Raw genomic sequence first — 21008 nt, 5'->3', positions numbered from 1 at the left:
GGGGGCCCCGGGTTGATGCATGTGTGGCTGGATCTGGTATGGACCCAGGATGAAGAAATTTTCATTCAGCCCCAAAAGCCCACCTTCACCACAATGATGGGAAGAGCCAACTGTACACTAGTTAGTTTTCAACCCAGCTGCGCAAGGACAGCACCTCTGTACATATACTCAGTGCTAAAAAACACAGACAGACATGTTTGGCTTCATGGGAAAAGCAGTGGAGCCACACTGGACAGGAGGGAGGTAAGATGGAGAAGCAATTGTGCCACTGAAAGCCACACCTGCTTTAGTCACACTCAGACCTGTCCCTGAGAGCTGTGTTTCCGCACCCTCTCAATAACTCAAATGTAGAACTGGACAGTCTTCTCCCTCCCTCCCTCTAGCAGGAGGTAACAGGGAAGAGCAAGCTAGATTTCCAGGCCATTGCTATCCCCTGGGTAAGCTAGTCACCAACAGAGTGATGGACACTGTGTGTGACAGTTCTCTACTACCAGACATGGCTGGTCCTTCTGTGGACAGTCACAGATGCGGAGAGTCCTGAACAGGACAATCAGCCTTTGAGGGTTGTTACTGTGTCAGTGGGGATAGTGGATACCTGGGTGTGTCAGTCTCTCACAGACGGACAAATGGAGGGGGACTAGAAGAGAGGAGGGAAGGGATGAGGATGGGGGAGGAAGAGAGGGGTGAGAAAAGGTGCCTCCAACAGGCTATGGAGGAAAGTTCTTCTGCCCCATATAGTGTGGCTCTAGGTCTGGGAAAGTGTTCTGATGTTTGCTGGGCTCTCATTAAAGAAGCACCACTCCGGAGTTCACGGTTTATCAGCAAAGCAATGCCCATGGCTGTTCAAGAGAGGCAGTCAGTGGCAGGCTCCTGCCCTGATGTTGCATCTCCCAATTACTGCAACCACCGAGGCATGGCTCCCAAGATCCTCTGCAGCACCCAGGCGCAGGTAGACATTTACACTTTTGATCTCCGTGTACGTGATGTGTATGCACACATTTCAAGCATGTGTACGAAGGTCAGAGGACAACCTCAGGTGTTAGTCCTTGCCTTCTGCTGTGTTTGAAATAGGGCCTCGATCTCTGCTGCATACAGCATGGTGGCTGTCCTGTGAGCTTCTGGGAATTCTCCTGCCTCTGCCTTCCGTACTGTCATGGGAGCTGGGATTTCAGATGCAAGCAATGTCACGTCTGGTTTTCTGTGGGTTCTGGAATTTGGACGCAGGTTCTTATACCTGCATGGTGAGCACTTTCCCCACTAATCCACTTCTCTAGCCCTGCCCTTTGGCTGCCCTGTGAGAACTGGCTGGCTGCTTTCCCTTTCATTGAAGGTTTTAATAGGAAACTTATTTCCTACAGATGCTTCATTTAATTACATTGTAAGCCTAGACTTTGACAAAAAAAAAAAAAAAAAAAAAGACAAAAAGGAGTAGTCAGGGCCAGGCTTGTAGCTCCCCTCAATACAATGCAAGTTCCTTCCAGAAGCACATGGCAGGGTTAGGAGACTTGCCCTGAGTGCTCATATGTGGGTAACTGCAATGCACATGGGCTCTTCAGGGGATGCACGTAAGGAAGAGCTGACAGTGGGGACGGGTGTAGAGAGGAGAATACTCCTATGGCATCTAAAGGCATTTATTTGGTTTTCCTTTACCTACCCAGTCCAAACAACTCACTCAAAGTCCGACAAACACAGTGTTTTCTTACTGCACCGATTCCGTTTATTGTGAAAGAGGTCATTGCAGCTGTTCAGACTGCTGATGGTGCTGGGGCAGAATGATAAATGCAGCATGTCTGGCCGGGTGTGTCAGGAAAGGATCATGGTTTGTTTGAAAGTTTGTGGGTGCCACAGGCATGGAATCTTCACATTTGCTAGAACACCAGGAAGAGTCCTTTAAGTGGCAGACTTGGGTCCAAGTTCTCAAAATAGGTTTCTATATAAACGTTTCAGGAACACATCTGCTGTGAAAAAGATGTTTGTAGCACGGGGACTCCAAACACAGCCCGGAGAATGTTTATTAAGGCTGGATGTTCTTCCTCACAAGGAAAGGGTGGGCAGAGCCACGGGTGGGCAGAGCCACTGTGAACTTAGACTGGGACTTAAATGACTGGAGAAAAAAAATCCTACCACTTGTGTTTGTTGTTAAAAAGGAGTCAAAAGGAGTTTGATGAGAAAGACATGCTCAGAAGCTGTGATCTGGTCTGAGGTCAAAGGGCTCAGCTCAGTGTGAGCGCAGTAAGAAGGGATCCAGACAAGGCAGTGTGTCCAGTTCAGAGGACTGTCTCTTGAGAACTGGTGCTGTTGCTCTCCTGTCCATTGAAGATTTTATTTAGAAACTTAATCCTTACAGATGCTTTACTTGGTTACATTGTAAACATAGACTCAGGCCAGAAATGCAGAAGGAGAGCGATGAGAGCCAGGCCTGCAGCCACCTTCAGTGCACAGTCATACTGGGACGTCTGCAGCGCCATTCTGGAACAGGCCGAGCCCTGTGGAGGTGCAGGACAGGTGCCCGAAGTTGAATTCAGACGATCCCCAAGTCTATTTCTGAATTCCTATAAAGACAGAAATAGGTAAGAAAAACAATTTTTAGAAAAAGTTCCTGCAGCTATATTAGCCATAGAATATAGAAACATTTGGATGCCCTGTAGGGTTTAGGTAGCCCCATGGTATGGAGAAGTCTGTTTTTTTTTTTGTTTTTTGTTTTTTTTTAAAGATTAAAACACAGGCGTGGTTTTTGTTTTGTTTAAGACTCCATGGAAGACATTTTGTTCACCAAACGCACTCTTGAAGGCAGATATTACAAGGTGTCCATCATGGGAGGAAGGCTGAGCACACCTCCAGCTAGGCCTGTAAGGGTTTGAGTGCCCAGAGGACCCAGTCCAGAGTTCCCTGCATTCACCCTGGTGTGCCAGACCCAGGAAAGCCTGGAGAACACAGCTTGAGGAGAGTGCAGGGTGAGTCAACACCGCTGCCCTGCTTTTGGGCAGACGTTCCTTCAGCAAGGCTTCTAGTTTGCCATGAGGTAAGTTGAAAGAAGAACATTGCTACTGTCATGGCAGGTTTAATATTTTAAAGCACCTGTTGTCTCTATTAGATGAGAAGTTTTCCACCATACATCTCCTATCAAAACAGCGCCCACATACAGCATGAACATCCCTGCTAGAGCTGACAGGACGTGTAGATGGGGCGATCACAGGGATGAAAGTAAGGCTCAGTCAAGGCACCGCTGCCCTTGAGACCATGGGACTCCCTTGTGCCTTCCTCTGAGCACCCTGACTGAACACCTCTGTCTAGGTGTGGAACCAGCGCCTTCCCACTGCAAACGCTGGCTAGTGACTGAGCCAGCAGAATGTAGACAGTCCCAGAGGCGCATGTGGCCAATAGAAGTGGGAGATACTGAAGACCCGAAGACCTCTAGTTAGGACAAGGGCAGAAATACAGGAAGAACAAACTAAAACCAGATGCAATGGGGTTTACATTCAGATGAGTTGAGTATGAGAAATTTGGAGTCAAGACAGCTCAGACTGCTTTTACAGAGAACCCAGGGTTCGGTTCTTAGTATCCACATCAGGCAGCTCACAAGCATCTGTAACTCCAGCACCACCAGATCTGATGCCCCCTTCTGGACTCAGAGATTACTGCACTCATGTGTGCAACCCCCACATACATAAATACACGCACGCATGCACACGCGCACACACACACGCGCACACACACTATTTAAAATGGAACAGAACTATAGAAACAAAGGCAGTTTTTATGACCTAATTTCCAGGTTTATATTTCTACCGGATTCATGTGGAAGAACCGTGCTTTTCCTGACTGGGAACTCAAAGTTGCTGGCTAGCAGGGGATCTTTCTCAACCCCAGCTTTTTGCCTCTGTACTTCTCAGGCATTTGGGCCCAGGTTGGTCTCTGTGCACTGGGAGTCCTTAACAGGGAGCCACACAGCAGAGTAGAGTGGACTCTGTCCCACAGCAGGAGTGGGGCAGCGCTGAACCTAACTGGCCACAGCCTCTGGGAGACAGCTCTTCTGTGAGGCTGGCTTGTGTGGTGTCTGGTACAAGCTTCTGCTTCAGTTGACTGAATGTGTTCATGATGGGTTTGTAGTTTTTAATAATCATTAGGAGTTATTTATATGAAACTGCCATCAAACCAGAACACTGCATTGATGTGTCCAGCAACTTCAGTACTGTTGATAACATGGGCACATGTCCATCAAGCAACCTTGCTTCCATGTATCATGTGACTCAACTTAGCTGTATCCCCACCCATAACTGTGCCTTTGGTAATTATGCTCAGAGGTCCATACTGGAGATGACTGATTCTATTTTATACCAAGCAAGGACAAGGACAAGGACAAGGTGGCTCTCGGCCTGAAGAGCTCTTCATAGTCGGCTTTTATTATAGTGCTTTGCTCACCATCTAATCCCAGCCCTTCTTTTTCCTCTTTTCTGTTAGAATATGTTTTAATACTTTCATTTAATACTTTCTGGGCACCAATTTCCTGCCTTCTCTGTTCAATTCTGCTTAATCAGGTTGAAGAATTCTTTTCCTCTGTCAAGAAGAAAGCCTGCACTGTTGCTGTAAAGTCTCTTGCTTGGCCTGCAGCCTAATTTCTACCACAGAGAAAACTAATCTTGCCCCAGTCCCTGCAAGTGTTCATAAGTCACTCAACATTTGGGTTGTTGTTTGTTTTTGGACAAGGTCTCGTGTAGTCCCATTTTGAACTGAACTCTTGATCCTCTCCCCTGTCCTCCTCATAAGTCCTGGGATTATGGCCATGAGCCACCATGCCTGCCTGGCCTCTCTCTCTCTCTCTCTCTCTCTCTCTCTCTCTCTCTCTCTCTGCCTTCTTTCCTTCCATCCTTTCTCCTCCTTTTTTGTTAACTTTTTTTCTCTTTTTCCCAAGACAGCCCAAATGATGTCCTTAATGTTTAGAGAATAATTTAGTCTGTTCATTTGGAAGCATAGTGACAGCAACAATTTCTGGATACAGACTTTGGGTGCAATGAAATTCTCAATGGTTGGATCTCAGAGACCAACACACTGACTCAGAGCAGCTCCAAACAGAATCGTGGGCAGCGGACACACGGCAAGCTCAGGAGGAAGCCAGACTCTTTCAGTCAATGAGACAGAAGTATACACCCTTCAAAAGTGGCACAGATGAGGAATGTGGGGAGTTAGTCCCAAGTGACTCCACAGCCCTGGCTACTACCGTGCCCTGTGCCACATACTGCTGGGGGAGATGGTCCCAGTGCACGCTACTGTGCAGGCACCACCACCGTTCCTGTGGCCATCTGACACGAGATAAGTGTCATCAAGTGGGTTACTAAGTATCTACTGCTCTCCTGAGTCACAGTCATCAAAATAGCACAGTAATGGCAGACACATCGACTAAATCTCCAAAAATGTCCACTGGAGAAAAGACAGTATCTTTAATAAACGGTTCTGGGAAAATGGACACCCACAAGGGAAACAATGAAACTTAACCACAATCTCTCATCTAGTACAGAAATAAAAACCAACCAAACCCCAAACCAAACCAAAACCAAACCACCAAGCAAGCAAGTAATAAAACCCAACTCAAAGTGAATCGAAGACCTGAAAGTAAGACCTAAAACTAAAAGTATTTGAGGAAACCAATTAGATGTACCTGCAGCAGTGCGGAGAGTGATTTTCTGGGTAAGCCCTCGATCACAGGAAACAAAGCCCAGACTGGAAACAGCGCAGCATCCAGTTAAGAGTGTTTCACACAGTGAAGAAAACAATGAAGTAAAGCCCCAACCCACAGAAAGAGAAAACCTGTTAGCTGTTCGCTGCATGTGGGGTTTAGTGTTAGAGCATGTAAGGAAACCCATGTACTTAAAACAAAACAAAACCAGTTAAGGAGTGGGCTAAAGATCTGAATGGACTGTTCTCAAGAAATACAAATGGCAAACCCACAAAAAAATTTCTAGTATTATTAACCATGAAGGAAATGCAAGTCGAAAACTACAAGGAGACATCAGCTGACCCTAGTTAGAATGGATGTAGCAATAACAACGAAGATTAACTGATGGCCATAACCTCATCTCCAAATGAAGATGCTGGTGAGGAGGCACAGAAAAGGGAATTCCTTTAGCACCACTGTTGGAAACATGAGTTAGTGTGACTGCTACAGTGAACATGGCGGGGTTCTCGGAACCAAGCCCAGAGCTTCTGTCTGTCCAGCCCACTTCTGGGTGGACGTCTGACACCAATGAAGTTAGAAGCAGGAATCATGATCAGAAAACAATGGAGCTTTTGTTTTGCGTGTGGATGTATGGTATGCATATGAGTATACATGTTCACATGTATTTGGGCCCATGTATGTATACATGTAGTGGCCAGGGAGTTGATGCTGGGTACCTTCCACAATTGTACTAATCTTTATTTACTGAGACACGGTCTCTCGCTGAATCCAGAGCTCAGAGGCTGAGCTAGTCTAGCTACCCAGCATGCTCCAGGGCTCTCCTGCCTCCACCTTCCAAGTACTGGGAGGGCAGGGGGCTACCATGCCTACCCACCCTTTTTATGTGGGTTCTGGGCATCTAAGCCCCAGTCCTTGTGTTTGTGTGGCAAGTGATTTATCCATTTAGCATCCCCCAACCAACAGCGTATTTTAACACAACAGTGATAAAGGGGAAATGGTTATAAATGACAACAAAAGATAAAAGTCAGCACAATAGAACAGTGAATATAATGTTCTTTAAAGAAAAATATAGCTGAGGCCAATAGTACAAGTAAAAACTAGTAGCAGTAAGGCCTGGACTTCCCTCTAAGTCTTCTAGCTACTGAAAGTCATTTATTCCTAAAATTTGAGATATCTCTTTAAAATGCCCAATTCAAGAAAATTTAATGCTTATTAAAATAATCAATTCTGATATTTATAATTTTTAAGCACTTGAATTCTCAGAAACATCTTTCCCAAAACAAATGTGAAACAAGGCAGGGGTTGATATTTGTTCAATCAAATAAAATTCCCTTGACTTTCACAGACTAAGGAATACAGCGACAGTTACCATGCACCCTGCTAACTTAGATAAAAGCACTTCTCCCTCCTTGGAAATCTCACTGCTCCCTTGATCGACTTCTAAGCCTACTTACTGGCTAGCTTTTCATGGTATCTTGACACAGGGTCTTTCTACGAAGCCCAGGATAGCCCAGAAGTCAGAGGTCAAGATTCTCCCTCAGCTTTTTGGTGTTAGGATTACAGTTGAGATTTATCTACTTTAATTTTCTAAAGTATAGCTTATCAAATCTCAACAGAGCAAAAAATTATCTTAAAACAGAAGCATATATATGTATGTATATGTATGTGTGTGTGTATATATATATATATGTATGTGTGTATATATATATATATGTATGTGTGTGTATATATATATATATATATATATATATATATATATGCCCCAAATCAACCAAACAACAATAAGCTTTTAAGTTCAGAAGTCTGAGGATGAAGCCAAGAATTCAAGCAGTTACCGGTGAAGGCAGCTGGAGTGGCCCCTGTTGGCCCTGATTGCTTCCTTCCCTAGGAAGGTTGCATGTTTTGGCGGGGACAGAAAGGGTGATCTTTAGCTTGAGCATGTTCTTGGAAGCATGGTTCTAGGCGGTGAGTGCCAATTCTGGGCTGCACTCCCAGCTCCCTGTGAGGTTCTGAGACATGGTCTTCTCTCATGACAGGCATTTCCCCTCCTATAAAGTGGCGGTGCTTAGAGCATCTGTGCATCCCTGGGTCATTTTGAGGACTGACTGAGACGTAAAGAACTCAGTGTTTAGGCTGTAGTGGGATCAATGCATGCCATGCTACTCTGAGGTTCTAATGGACTATGCAAATGACCGCAAACATTCTTGAAAAATTACAAAGTCACCATTTTATTTGCTTTCCAGATGTGATTAATCCGCCCGCGGTAGGTATTTCAGTTTATTACACAGCAGCAGGAGGCCTGCAGTGTGACAGATGACTGCAGGTCCAAGTTTAGCTAGCAACAGGTCCAAGTGTAATTACTGTTGCTGTGATGTAAGATACTAACCTCTGCCTTAGGATGGTGTTAGAAGTTAGCAGACAGCCGGGGATTCTGCCTGGCTCTGCGCACATAGAAAGGCTGCTATTGCTGTTTGTACAGGGATATGGCATGGAGAAGCGAACACCAGGGTCTCTGATTCTAAGCAGCATCCCCAAGACAGTGACATCCTGTCCTTAGTAATGTCCTCACAGACATTAGCCCCTGAGCAGGAAGCTGTACAGCCCCGTCCCGTCAGCATTTACACTCACTGAGAGGTGAGCAGTACGGCTCCCTGCTAGGTAAGACCAGTGATTGGAAAAGCTTAACTAGCACCACCCAGCCCTCGCCTCTGATGATGGGACTTGGCTTAGGAACGCCCCATCAGTATCACCTCTCTGTGCATCCTATGCGCTGTGGATAGGTCTGCTTACTCTCCCTATCCTACCGGCACCCCTGAGCAGACCTCCTCAATTTCCCAATAGATGCACAGGGCCCAGCGCCAAGGAGAAAGCAGAACTAGCTGGATGGACACTAAGATCTCCACCTCTTCCTTAGTTCCGCATATTCACATTTTATATAAGCACTCTTGACATGGAAAATGTCGCTTGCCTGCTGTCTTTCTTATTAGAGCATCAGGTACCGGGGACAAAGTCACTAGTGAGGAAATGGCACTAGTGAGGAAAATAGAGGTTAATCTCTATTTTCAACTAGACCCAGGATCACCTGGGCGACACGGCTGGTCATATCTGTGAGGGTATTACCACCTTAAATAAGGGAGGTGCTATCCCTGGGGCTGGGGTCCTGGGCTGTATAAAATGAGGAGAAAGGAGAGAGCCAGTTGAGAGCCTGCATGTGTGTCCTGAATGCAGATACAACTGACCAGCAGCTCCGTATCCCTGACACCATGCCTGCCTCTCCTGCCAGACAGACTCTATCTGCCTTTCAAACCACGATCCAAGACCATTTCCTTCTTTAAGTTGGTCATGTGACATATTTTATTACAGCCATAAGAGAAGTAATTTATACATGCTGTAGATTAGTTTTCTAATATATGACTTCAACGAACTATGTTAAATTAGAATATCAAACATACAGAACTATTGTTAGAATTCGGAGGTCACACGCTCTAAGATTTTGCTACAGGTAGGGATGAAGGAATTCCTAGCAGAGGCTCTGGGAAAGAACTCAATCCTTGCCTTTTCTAGGTGGCTAAGTGGTTGCCTGATTCTCCTGGCCAGTGGCCTTTTCTTCCTTTTTGAAGCTGGAAGCACAGAAATGGTGACATATCGCAAGGATTATCCTGGGACAATCTCATCTCAAGGTCCTTCCTTAGCAATGCTTGCAAAGTCCTTTTTAGGATAGGTATCATGTGTGCAATTTTCAGGGACTAAGATGTGGACCTACTATGCACACTGCTGCACAATCCCTCAGGCTCGGCCCACTAGTATGTGTGTGTGCTCAGCTCTGGCAGAGTTGAACCAACTTCTCGGCACAGGAGAATACACTCCAACAGAACTGCAGCGCTCACACATGGCAGAGGAGCTGAAGGCAGCTATGTGTCTGGCTAACTATGAAGCCTCCTAGGAGAGGGAAGGAGGGGATCTTTAGGGCCCAGTCTTGGCTAAGCCATAAAGCCTCCTAGGGCTAGAAATCAGGAGACCCTCAGGGCCCAGCCTCTGCTAAACCTTTTCCTCCCAGCTAGCGCAGACCTGATTCTGCTTGCTGTGAGGCCTCTGGGACTCCATGAGTTGTTCTGAGTTGCTCTAGTCATGGAACTTGCAGCCACCCGGGGAAGGGCTCCTAGGAGGTAGTCTGCTGCTGTTTGCTAAGTGGGTGCTGCATTCTACTGAGTTCTCTATTATCCACATTTACTGTGTCAGCAGTCATAGTGTTCTTTCCTTGGGAGCTGTGGGGGTTTGGTCTCCAGCAGAAAAAGGTCAGATCATTTGGTGATTTCCCTTGAAGTCCTGCCTCCTACTCCTATGGAGTAGGCTATGGATCCAGAAGAAAACAGCGGTAGCAGTGTTTCTGGAAGCTTGCCATATGTATAGTAGGCCTCTCATACTTTACACTTTTTGTTGTTGTTCTTTAAACTACACAATGAAGGAGTAGGTAGAACTCAACTCTTGGTAATCCAGTCACCTAAGTCAGTATGATGAATAGGGAAGAGAGGCTAGGCTTTAGCTCTATAATGCACAATATATTTCAGAGATGTTTATATGGTCAGCTGTGAATAAGAGCACTCTCTTATTATGTCAGGTGCCTTGTGACTATCAAACCGACTGACACGAACCCAGGGTTCCAACACATAGGCTGTATGCACTCTCCCTGATGCTGGACCCTGAGGCACTAGTTTCAGCCCGTTTCTCTATAGAAGGCCATCCCAGGAAAGCCAGCCTAGGTCATGCATAAGCCCTTTCTAACTGCGTGTCTTACAGTGCTGAGCCACATTGAGACGGTATCGATACAAGGAGTATAGCTGGATTTTCTCAGAGCACACACGTGTACACATGTGCATGAGTACATACACAACTGACATGCTCATATTACAGCATGCTGCAAGATGCATTTTAATGAGAAACAGTTGGTCTGGTCCTGCTCAAATGAAAGTCAGCCCAGTAAGAGGGTTACCACCTGCCTTCCCAGCTTGTACAGCAGTTTCTAAACGAGTTCTTCTGTCCCCGACACCTGCAGGTGTTGCCAGGGCCCTGCAATTACATCCAGTGCCATGTCTCTCTCTCTCAGATTGACAGACAATGTCATTCCCCATGATCCAGTGATTCATGCCATTAAGAGATAATAGGACATACAGTGACCAAGGGTACCAAACTATCTCAATTATTCTCCTAGACATCTCCTAGCCTGGGGACATGCTACTGTCTTAGGAGTCCTTGATTATCTGCAAGCCAAGGATGCTTCTAGTTCTTGATGCCTATGTTTAAGACGCTGCATACAGAGCCAGTCAGCTTAGTAGGCACTGTGGAATACACATGGCCAACACACTGCAGTTAAGAATTAATTGGGCCTTTTCATTTGAAAACCTGACGCCCAGTCACACGATGAGAATACCTATCAGCTTCTCTGTAACACTTTCAGGCATGAGTGACTCAGCCTCAGATATTCTGGCCCCCACCCCCCACCCCAAATGTTTAATTGCTATCAGTTCATTAAAATTGCAAGGAAAAAAATTTAAACATGAACTTAACACAATTTCTCACTCTAATGTTAGTATCCTAATTTTTTAAATCTTATTTTGGTGATAGCAAAGGCTTGTGTTTACTTTGCTAATAAGATTGAGCATAAATTATTAAGCTATTTACTATATTATCGAAGGAATTTCAGATTATATTCTGAATAATTTTGCCTTGACATCCACCAAAGGAGTAGATGTGATGTGTCCCTGCATGGCCTGGGTGACCTCTCTCTGTCAGGATGCCTACCCCTCGGACGTGGACTGTGCCAGTGAAACAAACCGAAGCCCAGCATCTGCCTGTCACCTCACTGTGACTCCTGGGGAGTCTGCATTTCATCTGACTCAAGAGACATGAAAAAAAAACCTTCCAAGCTCTGAACTTCTTAGAAAAGACTGAAGACATTTCTTATGTGTAAATTCATTTCCTGCCTCACTCAGAAGCAGTTAACAGCTTGAAGTGCAAACTAACAAGGGTGGAGGATATGATGCTGGTAGCCCCTGTCTCAGGCTAAGTAAGACTTTCTATCATCCCTGTCTCCTAAGGGCCTGACGTGGGCTCAGTGGACAGCCTGCTGAGCTCCAGCACACGCCCTGTGGAAGGCAGCATCCCAGAGAGAATCTCCAGCACTGAGCTTTTGCTTTGAATATAGACATATTTTTGTGTCAAAAAGTGATCTCTACCATAACTGCATCTTAATTCTTCAAATACAAGCCTCAAAACCCACCTCTTGGGGTAAGTGCCATTAATGCAAATTGCTCGTCCATTTTTGACACACAGGCAGGTCTTGGCATAAAGAGGAACAAAGGACGACACTTTGATCTAATGTCTATAATCAGTGCCCAGGATAGTAGTGAAAATCTGAGGTCATTTGTTCTAAATTGGAGTAGCATTAATACGAGTTGGAGCGGCTCCACAGGCAGGGTTGGAGAGAGGGAGTTTGGATCTGGTCATCTAATAAGAAATACAATTTCTGTACCACTTTTACCCCAGCACGTCCTGCAGGCTGGGCAAAGTGTAGGTGGAAGGTTTGTGGCTGGGCTGGTGTCTCAGTCCCTTCACTGGAGTCTTGCCTGGTTATGGAGATGGCTGGTTCAGGTTCCTGATCCCCCACTGCTGGGAGTCTCAGCTACATTACCATCACAGACTCCTGGGAGTGTCCACTGCATTACATTCCCAGCTCCTCCTCAAGATGGTCCCCAATTCCAGTTGTCTCTCCCAGTACTCTCTTCTTCCATTCCTCCGCACCTGATCCCTTCTGTCCCTGTCCCTATTGTTCCCCAGTGTATCCTCAATTTTTACTCCAGTTTCCCTTCACAGGGAGGTTCATTTGCCCCCCATCCCCTCCTTGTTACTTAGCCTCTCTGGGCCTGTGGATTACAGTGTGATTGTCCTTTAAAGCTAATGTGCTGGGGAAAGGGAGGTACAGAAATTGTGGGAGTGGCCAGCCAATGGCTGTTCCAGCTTGAGAGCCAAGCCTTTAGAAGGAGCCCATCCCTGACACTGTCTAGACGGCTAGGAACCAGAGGCAGGATAGCCTGGACACCTAGGATAGAACCAGACACGACTGACAAAAACTAAAACAAGCCAATGACGTGATTCCTAAGGGTATCCCACTATATTCATAGATAGGAGCTTGGAATAATCATGGTCAGAGAAGCTGCATGGGTCTACACCAGTCCACTGCTTATATGTTATGGTTGTGTACCTTGGTCTTCCTGTGGTACTCCTAACAGTCCCTGAGTCTCATGCCTGCTCTTGTGACCCTTTTCCTCCTACTGGGTTGCCTCCTCCAGCTTTAATATGGAGGGAGGTGTGCCTAGTCTTACTGCAACTTGATAAATAATGCTATGTTTGATTGATATCCCTGGGAGGCCTGCCCTTATCTGAAGAAAAGCAAGGGGAATGGATGGTGGATGGGGAGGAGAAACTGTGGCTGGAATGTAATATGTGAGATAAAGATAAATAAATAACAAAGAAATACAACAGGTAAATTGTGTTTCTTGTGGTAAGGATATTTATATCTACATAAAATGTGAGCACACCCTTCTAAGGAGCAGGTAGGAGTCTGGATAGCCATCAGGCAGTAGCACCCTCTCCTTGGCACCAGGCCCTAGTATGCACTGGAAGATAAGATCTTTCCCAGCAGGGCCAGGATGCATTACTGATGAGATCCTTTCACTATTCTTTCCAGTCACCAGCAGAGCCATCCTCACCCCAGAGCCATGTACACAGGAGTGATGAAGGTGCTGGAAATACAACTAGAATCTTCCAACGCATCTTCAGGTAATCAATCAAACTCAAATAATTGCTATTGAGCTTCCTTCCCACGAGGTAACCATGTTCACTTTCTACTTTTAAAGAAAAAGCAGTCACGGGTGATGGTAGTGTCCCTGTCCTTTGTCGTCCTCAGAGGTTCTAGGTGTCGTTTCCATATACTAGCTAGAATCATCTCTGAGCCGCTTTGCTCAGTGAACTGCAGGTGTTTCTGTTGTCTCAAAGAGCTTCACGAAAGACAAAGCACAGATAACACTGTCTCCTACAGGCTGTGATGATGAGACATTCAGCTTGGAAAGAGCTAGAAAACTAGCTAAGATCAGTTCCCTGGTATAAACACTCTGTAATTACAGAATGACCAACCAGAAGTTCACATCTCTGCCTATGTTTTCCTTTGTCTCCAAAGTTCCATTGCACATCGTTCCAAACCGCCTTTCCTAGACGTGTCCTCTTTCTATTTTGAATATAAAGTTTTTAAAAGGTAACAAACAGACAAAAAACCCATTGGTCCAGCCAAAAGTCACTTAAAATAACTAGGATATGTTTAATAGGGATGTACTTAAATATTTCTGTCACTACTAAAGGGCAGAAGCAGCCCTGAAGATGGCCGTTTACTATTCATGTCCCTGGGTCGTACTTTCTTCTTGGCTGAACTTACTAACACAGTTTTAATCACTCCTACGTGACAAAAAGGATGGGGGTCACATTGCAAATAGTTTCCGCCATTCTCTACTCTGCTTCTCTCAGTGTAGCTTCCCATGGTAAAGCAGCACTGCCCATGGTGAGCAGGGTAGACACACACTGCACCCCCGAAATCGCTCAGAAGAGCCCACAGCCTTGGCTGCCCCGACTACGAGTGGCACTATTGGGAGATGTGCCACGCAACTGCACTAGATTCTGACTCACAGAAACCTCGAGATGATGAAGATGCCATAAAGCTGCTAAGTTATGAGGTAATTTGTTAAACTTCCATAGGAAAGGATGACCAGCAGAAGTCTAGAGAACACATATGGGAAAAGATGTGCAAATGTCTTAATTAAAAGTCCCAGGTGATGGGGAGGTGGCACAGCTGTTAAGAGTACAGCTGCTTCTCCAGAGGACCCAGGTTCAATCCACGGCACCCACATAGTGGCTCATAATCACCCAGGGGATCTGACTCCCTCATGTGGCCTCTGGAGGAACGGGATGCATAGACACACATGAAGGCAAAACACTGATATAGGCAAAATAAAATAAATTTTGAAGTGAGTCTAAACGAATCAATGTGAGTGAGAGTGGAGGGGCCGGGACACAGCAATGCTGCTGCTCTACACTCCAGTGGGCACCTTAGGAAGCATCACGGTGATGTCTAGTAAAGAGGAAGTGAGCACAGGACCACGAGACAGTGCCACTCCTGTGCAGTCTGCACTCCACAGGAAGGGATGCAGAAGTGCCAACCTCCCCTCCCTGTGACTCAGGTGACATGAGTTACAAACCTCCAGCAGGGTGTGGGCTAGAGACTGGGGTGGTCAAAGGCAGAAATAACCCCAGGAGTTGATGCCCAAGGCAAACAGAGTCAGACTTCCGGAGAACACCAACTCTCCACTCCTCTTAACACACTTCTTTCCCTTCCTTGGCCCCAGTGACTAGGCCCCACCCTCCCCAGCACTTTCCTTTTGCCACCTTCAGCTTCTAAATTGTTCCCTGTCTAACTCCCAGTTTAAAAAAGTGGAGCTCATGTGCCACAAATGGGTCTTGATGCTTTCTGCGTCTTTCTGGAAAATCTAGAGGAAAATCATTTCCCTACCCCTTCCAAGTTTCTGTCCCTAGGCTCGTGGCCTGCATGCAGCTTGCTAGTCAGGTTCCCATCACCCGACCCCTGAGTCTCCTTCTTGCCATTTCACTTTTTAAAACCCTTGTAATTATGTTAGGCCCATTCAAGAAACCCGCTTTAAAGCCAGATGATTAGCAAATTTGAGTTCTGCCATGTAACCTAACACAGTCACAAATCTGAAGTTTAAGATGGTGAAGATGATGTCTTAGTAGGGTTTCTATTGATGTGATAAAACACTATGACCAAAAAAGCAGGGTAATTTGGCTTACACTTTCATATCGAGGTTCATCATTGAAGAAAGTCAGGACATGACTCAAACAAGGCAAGAGGTGATGCAGAGGCCATAGCAAGTGGCTGCTCACTGGCTTGCTTCCCATGGCTTGTTCAGCCCGCTTTCTTAGAGATCCCAGGACCACCAGCCCAGGGATGGCCCCAACCAAAAAGGGGCTGAGTCCTTCCCCATCAATCACTAGTTCAAAAATGCCGTATGGTGAGTTTTATGAAAGCATTTTCTCAGTTGTGGCTCCCTCTGTTTAGATGACTCTAGCTTGTATCAAGTTGGCATAAGACTGACCAGCACAGTGGGGAAACCTGCAGGGCTGTTATCCTGTTTACCACAGGGCGCAAGAGTGAAATGGGGTTAAAAAGTGGCTGGCCAATGTTGAAATCAGAGAAGTAAACATCTCTTTGGCTGCCCACTCACAACTTCTCATGCTTTATGTAGACTCTCTAGAACAGTGCTTCTCAACCTGTGGTGTAACCCCTTTGCAAACTGAGAAACCCTATCATAAGGGCTGTGTAGGACCATCAGAAAACACAGGTATTTTCATTATAATTCATAACAATAGCAAAATTATAGTTATAAAGTAGCAAAAAGAATGGTATCATGGTTGGGGGTCACCGCAACATGAGGAGCTGTATTAAGGGTCATAGCATTGGGAAGGGTAAGTCTAGACTAAGGACTACCCTGCCTTCATTTCCCAATGCTAATGGTAACAAGTGATCACAGTCTGTCTAACTGGCTTAAAGCAATATACACCTAACATTCCTAATCAAAAATCAGTAAGAAGGCTCCTTCTGCTACTGTTTTGATTGCTTTTGATGCTCAACTCTTCTAGTTGTATTGATACCTGGAAATGGCATTACAGAGCCAGACTCAGCACTGCATCTAAGGCTGGAGCAGAATGCTTTCTAATGGGAATACAGAAAGAGGAAGAGCGAATCGCAGATGCCCAGGCTCAGAGCTTTGGTAATGGAATATATGAAGGTTCTTACTCCTCATTTCTGCACGTCTGCCTTCTGACATCACTTTGCAGAGTGCTCTGTTGACCACATGACTTACGTGGCCAATCCAATGGGATGTTATCAAATACATAGGCAGAAGCCTAAGGTCACTGTGTTCTTGTTCCTCACCCTTTACTACCCTACCCTATGGTTGGTACGAATACATGTGTGAGCCCTGCAGAGATCAGGGAAGGGGCATTTACAGTAGCAATGGAGAACTGTAGATAGACAGACGGTGTCCACAGACTTGGTCCAGCAGTGTTTTGAATGCAGGCTATCCATGTATCTCTTGAACACGTATGATTAACAGCAGGTACTGTGTGGCAGGTATCTAGGTTTCAAGAAGACAACTGCAAATGAAACAAAGTCCTAGAACTCATGAGCTTCTAGGGTCTGGAAATTGACATAAGGTATTTGATGTGTGCCGTGGTGAACTACATTATAGAGAAAAATAGTAACCGACATTATGATAGGAGGTGGGTGGGTGATCACTGATAAGGCAGTGTGTTTCAGCAGAGTCTGAGTGACACAAGATGACAGACACCCTAATGAGAAACACACTATGAACAGAGGGACAGACAGGTGCACAAGCCCTCCCCAATGGGCATTTGAGATACTTTCATGTCAAAGAGCAGCAGGAAGGCTGCTGTGGCTGGACCAGTGTTCATAAGGGGAGAAAAGTCAAGGTCTCAGACTTGTGGGATGCTGTCAGCTTTCACCCTGAAACCCACAGGTTGATTTTTCCTATTTTAAATTTTTCATTATAAAATATATGTAAATGAAAGTGATAGCTGTAGCCATCTTGAATGCGGAGCCCGTGACACTCGTTCTGTTTCCTGGGTTCGCTTCCTTGTGCCACTGTTACTATTTCTAACGGTTCCTCAGCCCACACAGAAGCTCTGTCAGCTTGGTGGCTGGCCACCTCACAGAGGGCTGAATGACCCTCCCCTTGCCTATCCCACACAATGTTTGTCACACTTTGGTCTGTCCTATTTCACCTCAAATTCAGGGTATATCTGTGCAGTCACTTATGTGAGAAATTCATTGCTTCTCATGGTCGAATGAAGTTCTCTTAACCCCGCATATCACGTTGTATTTGTCCAAACGTCTGAGCATTGGGAGGTGGCTGGCCTGCCACTTGTTTCAGTGAATAAAGGATGAATAAAGGAATCGGAGTCTACTTTTGGTATAGGAAAGAAGAATGGAATTTTGGGGTCCCGTGGACCTCTGGATGACCCTGATGAGGAGGATACAATCTGCCTTAGACAGGGAGTCTGTCAGACAGACTGCAATACTGTAGGATAACTGCGGAGCAGGGAAAGTTACTTTGCAGGAGAATGCTTGAAAACGACCCAGACATAACACAGATGCTTTCAGGCTATTCAGAACAAGAGACTGTGGATGAAAGTAGCAGGAGAAAGTCACCCGAAGTCAAAGGAAGAGTGGAAGATGCACGAGTGCCATCAAGACGATTTGCTTTCTGTAACTCTCTGCTTATACACCTGGCTAAATACTGATGCCCACACTCCATTCTCACTGAACACGTGATATGGGACAACGTCTTCGAACCATAGATGAGATATTAGCCCCCTCACAAACCTTAAATTCCACAGGATATGCACAGACTGCTTACTGTGACCTAGGCACTGCTCTGAGCATTCCCCAAGCCTTAGTCTACTGTTAAAAACTATAAATCAGGCTTTATTACCCCCTAAATTGTAGCTGAGCAAACTACCTAGAGAGGGCAAGTGCCCAATGGATGATGGCACAATCTGAAAGGGTGAGGCCACCATGCCAAAGCCACACTGGCTCCAAGGAAAAAGCCCGATGAGCCAGGGGCCTGTGGGGGAAGGGCTCCTCCTGGTAAGGTCTGCAGTAATTCTTTGCTGCGAGTGCTCTCTGGACTCCTCTCTCAGGAGGTGGCACATCTGACACACTCTGGTCGCTGGTTTTGCAGGTCGGCATCCTACCAGATAACTGCCTGAGATAATGGACCTGATGATGGCCCGGATACGTAGGTTCCATGGTAGTTTTACAGAACTGCATTGCATCTGGGAGACAGGTGGAAAGAAGAAATTTATTTCCTGAAAGCTCTTCCTTGCAAACATAAAATACTGCAAACTATGTCAGAAGTATTGTGTATTATTTTACACACAATGCAAAGCCGATGCTGAGTATGACGGGGGACGTAGGCTGTGGTTTTCACTAAGACGGGAGGTGGGGTGAAGCTAGGATTCATGCAGCAGGCAAGCTCCTGTTGTGAAGTACTCATAGTCTCCATGAAAGGAACTTAACTTTACAGATCATTATCTGTTTCACAGGAGCTTTTGCAATCTGCTTATCATGATGTCAAAGGACTTCAAGGAGCAGACTGAGAAGCTTGCCTGAGAGTCCCTGCTCAAAGAACACATTAACATCTTGAGTGATGTGCACAAGTGTATTGTATACACCAACCGCTCTGCTTAGAGAACTCATCCATCTCAGTGCAGATCACTGAAAGCCAAGTGCATTCAACACTTACGTACTGGGGACTAACTGGAGGTGGCCATGGCACTATGGTCTAGAGGGGGAATGGACATAGAAACCTGGGTGGGACGTCCCTGCTTCGGTGAGCTGCTCTCACATAGGCCTCCAGCATTCCTTCCCTGCATGTCTCTTGCCTTGTCATGAGGTCTCAATCACCATGTGTGACAATCTTACTCTACAGGGAACACTTACTGTGGACAGGATGTGTCTGCTCTTGTGTTGGAAGACTGAGATGTCAGGCATAACCTGTGCTGCAGCATAGCATGGCTGATTCTTGAGGAAGACACATTCTCTGACAGGTTTAGTATAAACATTATCTTCTTAAACCCAGAGTTCTCAGTCTTCAGTACTGAACATTACTTCCCTGTGACTTCCCACTGCCCACAATTGCTTTGAGTGTGAAAGAACATCAGACACGGCCCTGTGCACTCTGTATCAACTTACGACCCTTTCACACTAAGACTTTCATTCTTCACTTGCCTGAGTCCTCACCTTCCAAACCCAGCTCTAATCTCACATCCGTGAAACCTTCCAAGTGGAAGTGGGAGGTCCTCTCTACGTTGACAGTTCCCAATGTCAATTCTACCTTGTCAGTGTCATACGCTTCCCCACGAACCCTTCTCAAGTGTCTTTGTCCCAGGGGCAAACACAAGACTCAGCCTCCATAATTGGAGGTAGCATGAGCGTTAAGAAGACTGGCGAAGCAGATGGGGCAAGGGAAGGCAGAGCAAAGGCCAGAAATCTCAGGGCAGCTTCGATGTGCTTCTAGAAAGCAGCAAAGACTCTGCTTCCAGTCATTCTCCAAATGGCCCAGTGTCTGCCTTTAAATTCCCTTCCTACTGAGGCTGTCAGCTGTATCCTGCTTCCCAAAGAGCTCTGGCTCTCAGACCTCTTCAAGGACTTTCTCCCATGTTACATTTGATACTGTGTGACTCAGCACTGGATAGGTCACACATTTGACTGACACGTATCCACTGTTTTAATTACTAGAATAAAAATCCCACAGATTGGGGACCATTGGAACAACAGGTCTGGAGTTTGGGAAGTCTAGATTCTTCCATCTAGACTGCCAGAGCTGCTCGCAAGTTCATGTAGAGTGCCCCTGCTGTGTCTTCACCTGGTATCAGTCAAGATTCAAGCCTGGGAACTCTGCCACATAACATGTGTCCCAAAGCCTGCACTCCTTTCATGGTTCTGGTTGTTTTCACAAAAGAATTTCGGGGAGACATGAATATTGAGTAAGCATTTCCCCTCCTAACACCCTAAAAGGCAAGTCCACACCCAGACTTCTGTATCTCAAGTGGCAGTTAACACAGTTCTGAAACAGTTTGGGCACTTCAGAGTTGGTGACAGAATTTTTATCCAACCCATTTTCAGTGGGCAGAAGAAGTGCCAGTGGTGTCAGCCTACAGTACAGACTGGGATAGCCCCTGACAAGTGGGACAGACTGGGATAGTACCTGACAAGTGAGACATAGGGTCCATTCTGGAAATAGTCACTAAGTGGAAATGGGGTGAACACATGTAGAATAATTACAAAATGACATGAAGACTCAGGAAAGCTCTAGAAAGCTGGGACCCACTCACCATAGGGGGCTGTGTTTCCAAAGAGGTGCATTATCTCTAAGCTTCGGAGGTGGGACAGACACCAGGGACCTTCCATGTTCACAAGCTGCTGAAGACAGCTTTTAATCTAACAAGTTTTCCCACCAAGTGTTGTCCTAGGTCTGACTAGATTCACTTCAAAACCGAGAAAAGCCATCCACAAATTAGGCAGTTATGCCATCAGGCTAACGACATTTGATTGCTAAGTTGAATAGATTGTGAAAAGCCCAGAGAATTAGGGAAGAACACCTTTGGTGTGGCTGCAAGGGTGCTTCCCGAG

The 21008-nt window shown here is 45.9% G+C and overlaps 1 protein-coding gene across 5 annotated transcripts in view; it reads right to left on the bottom strand.

The window, feature by feature from the left end:
* Positions 1-1694: 1694 nt before the first annotated feature.
* Positions 1695-21008, bottom strand: part of Cdkal1 (CDK5 regulatory subunit associated protein 1-like 1) — a 552607-nt gene continuing 533293 nt past the window's right edge. For all 5 annotated transcript variants that reach the window (XM_063276594.1, XM_063276593.1, NM_001402171.1 and 2 more), the window contains 1 exon segment: positions 1695-2552. In XM_063276594.1, the coding sequence (XP_063132664.1) occupies positions 2361-2552 (192 nt within the window). In that variant the 3' untranslated portion in view covers positions 1695-2360.

This window comes from Rattus norvegicus, chromosome 17 (genome assembly GCF_036323735.1).
Source record: "Rattus norvegicus strain BN/NHsdMcwi chromosome 17, GRCr8, whole genome shotgun sequence".
In the NCBI taxonomy this organism is placed as follows: Eukaryota; Metazoa; Chordata; class Mammalia; order Rodentia; family Muridae; genus Rattus; species Rattus norvegicus.
The sequence above is the reverse complement of the archived record's forward strand: the minus strand, read 5'-3'. Positions and strand labels throughout refer to the sequence as shown.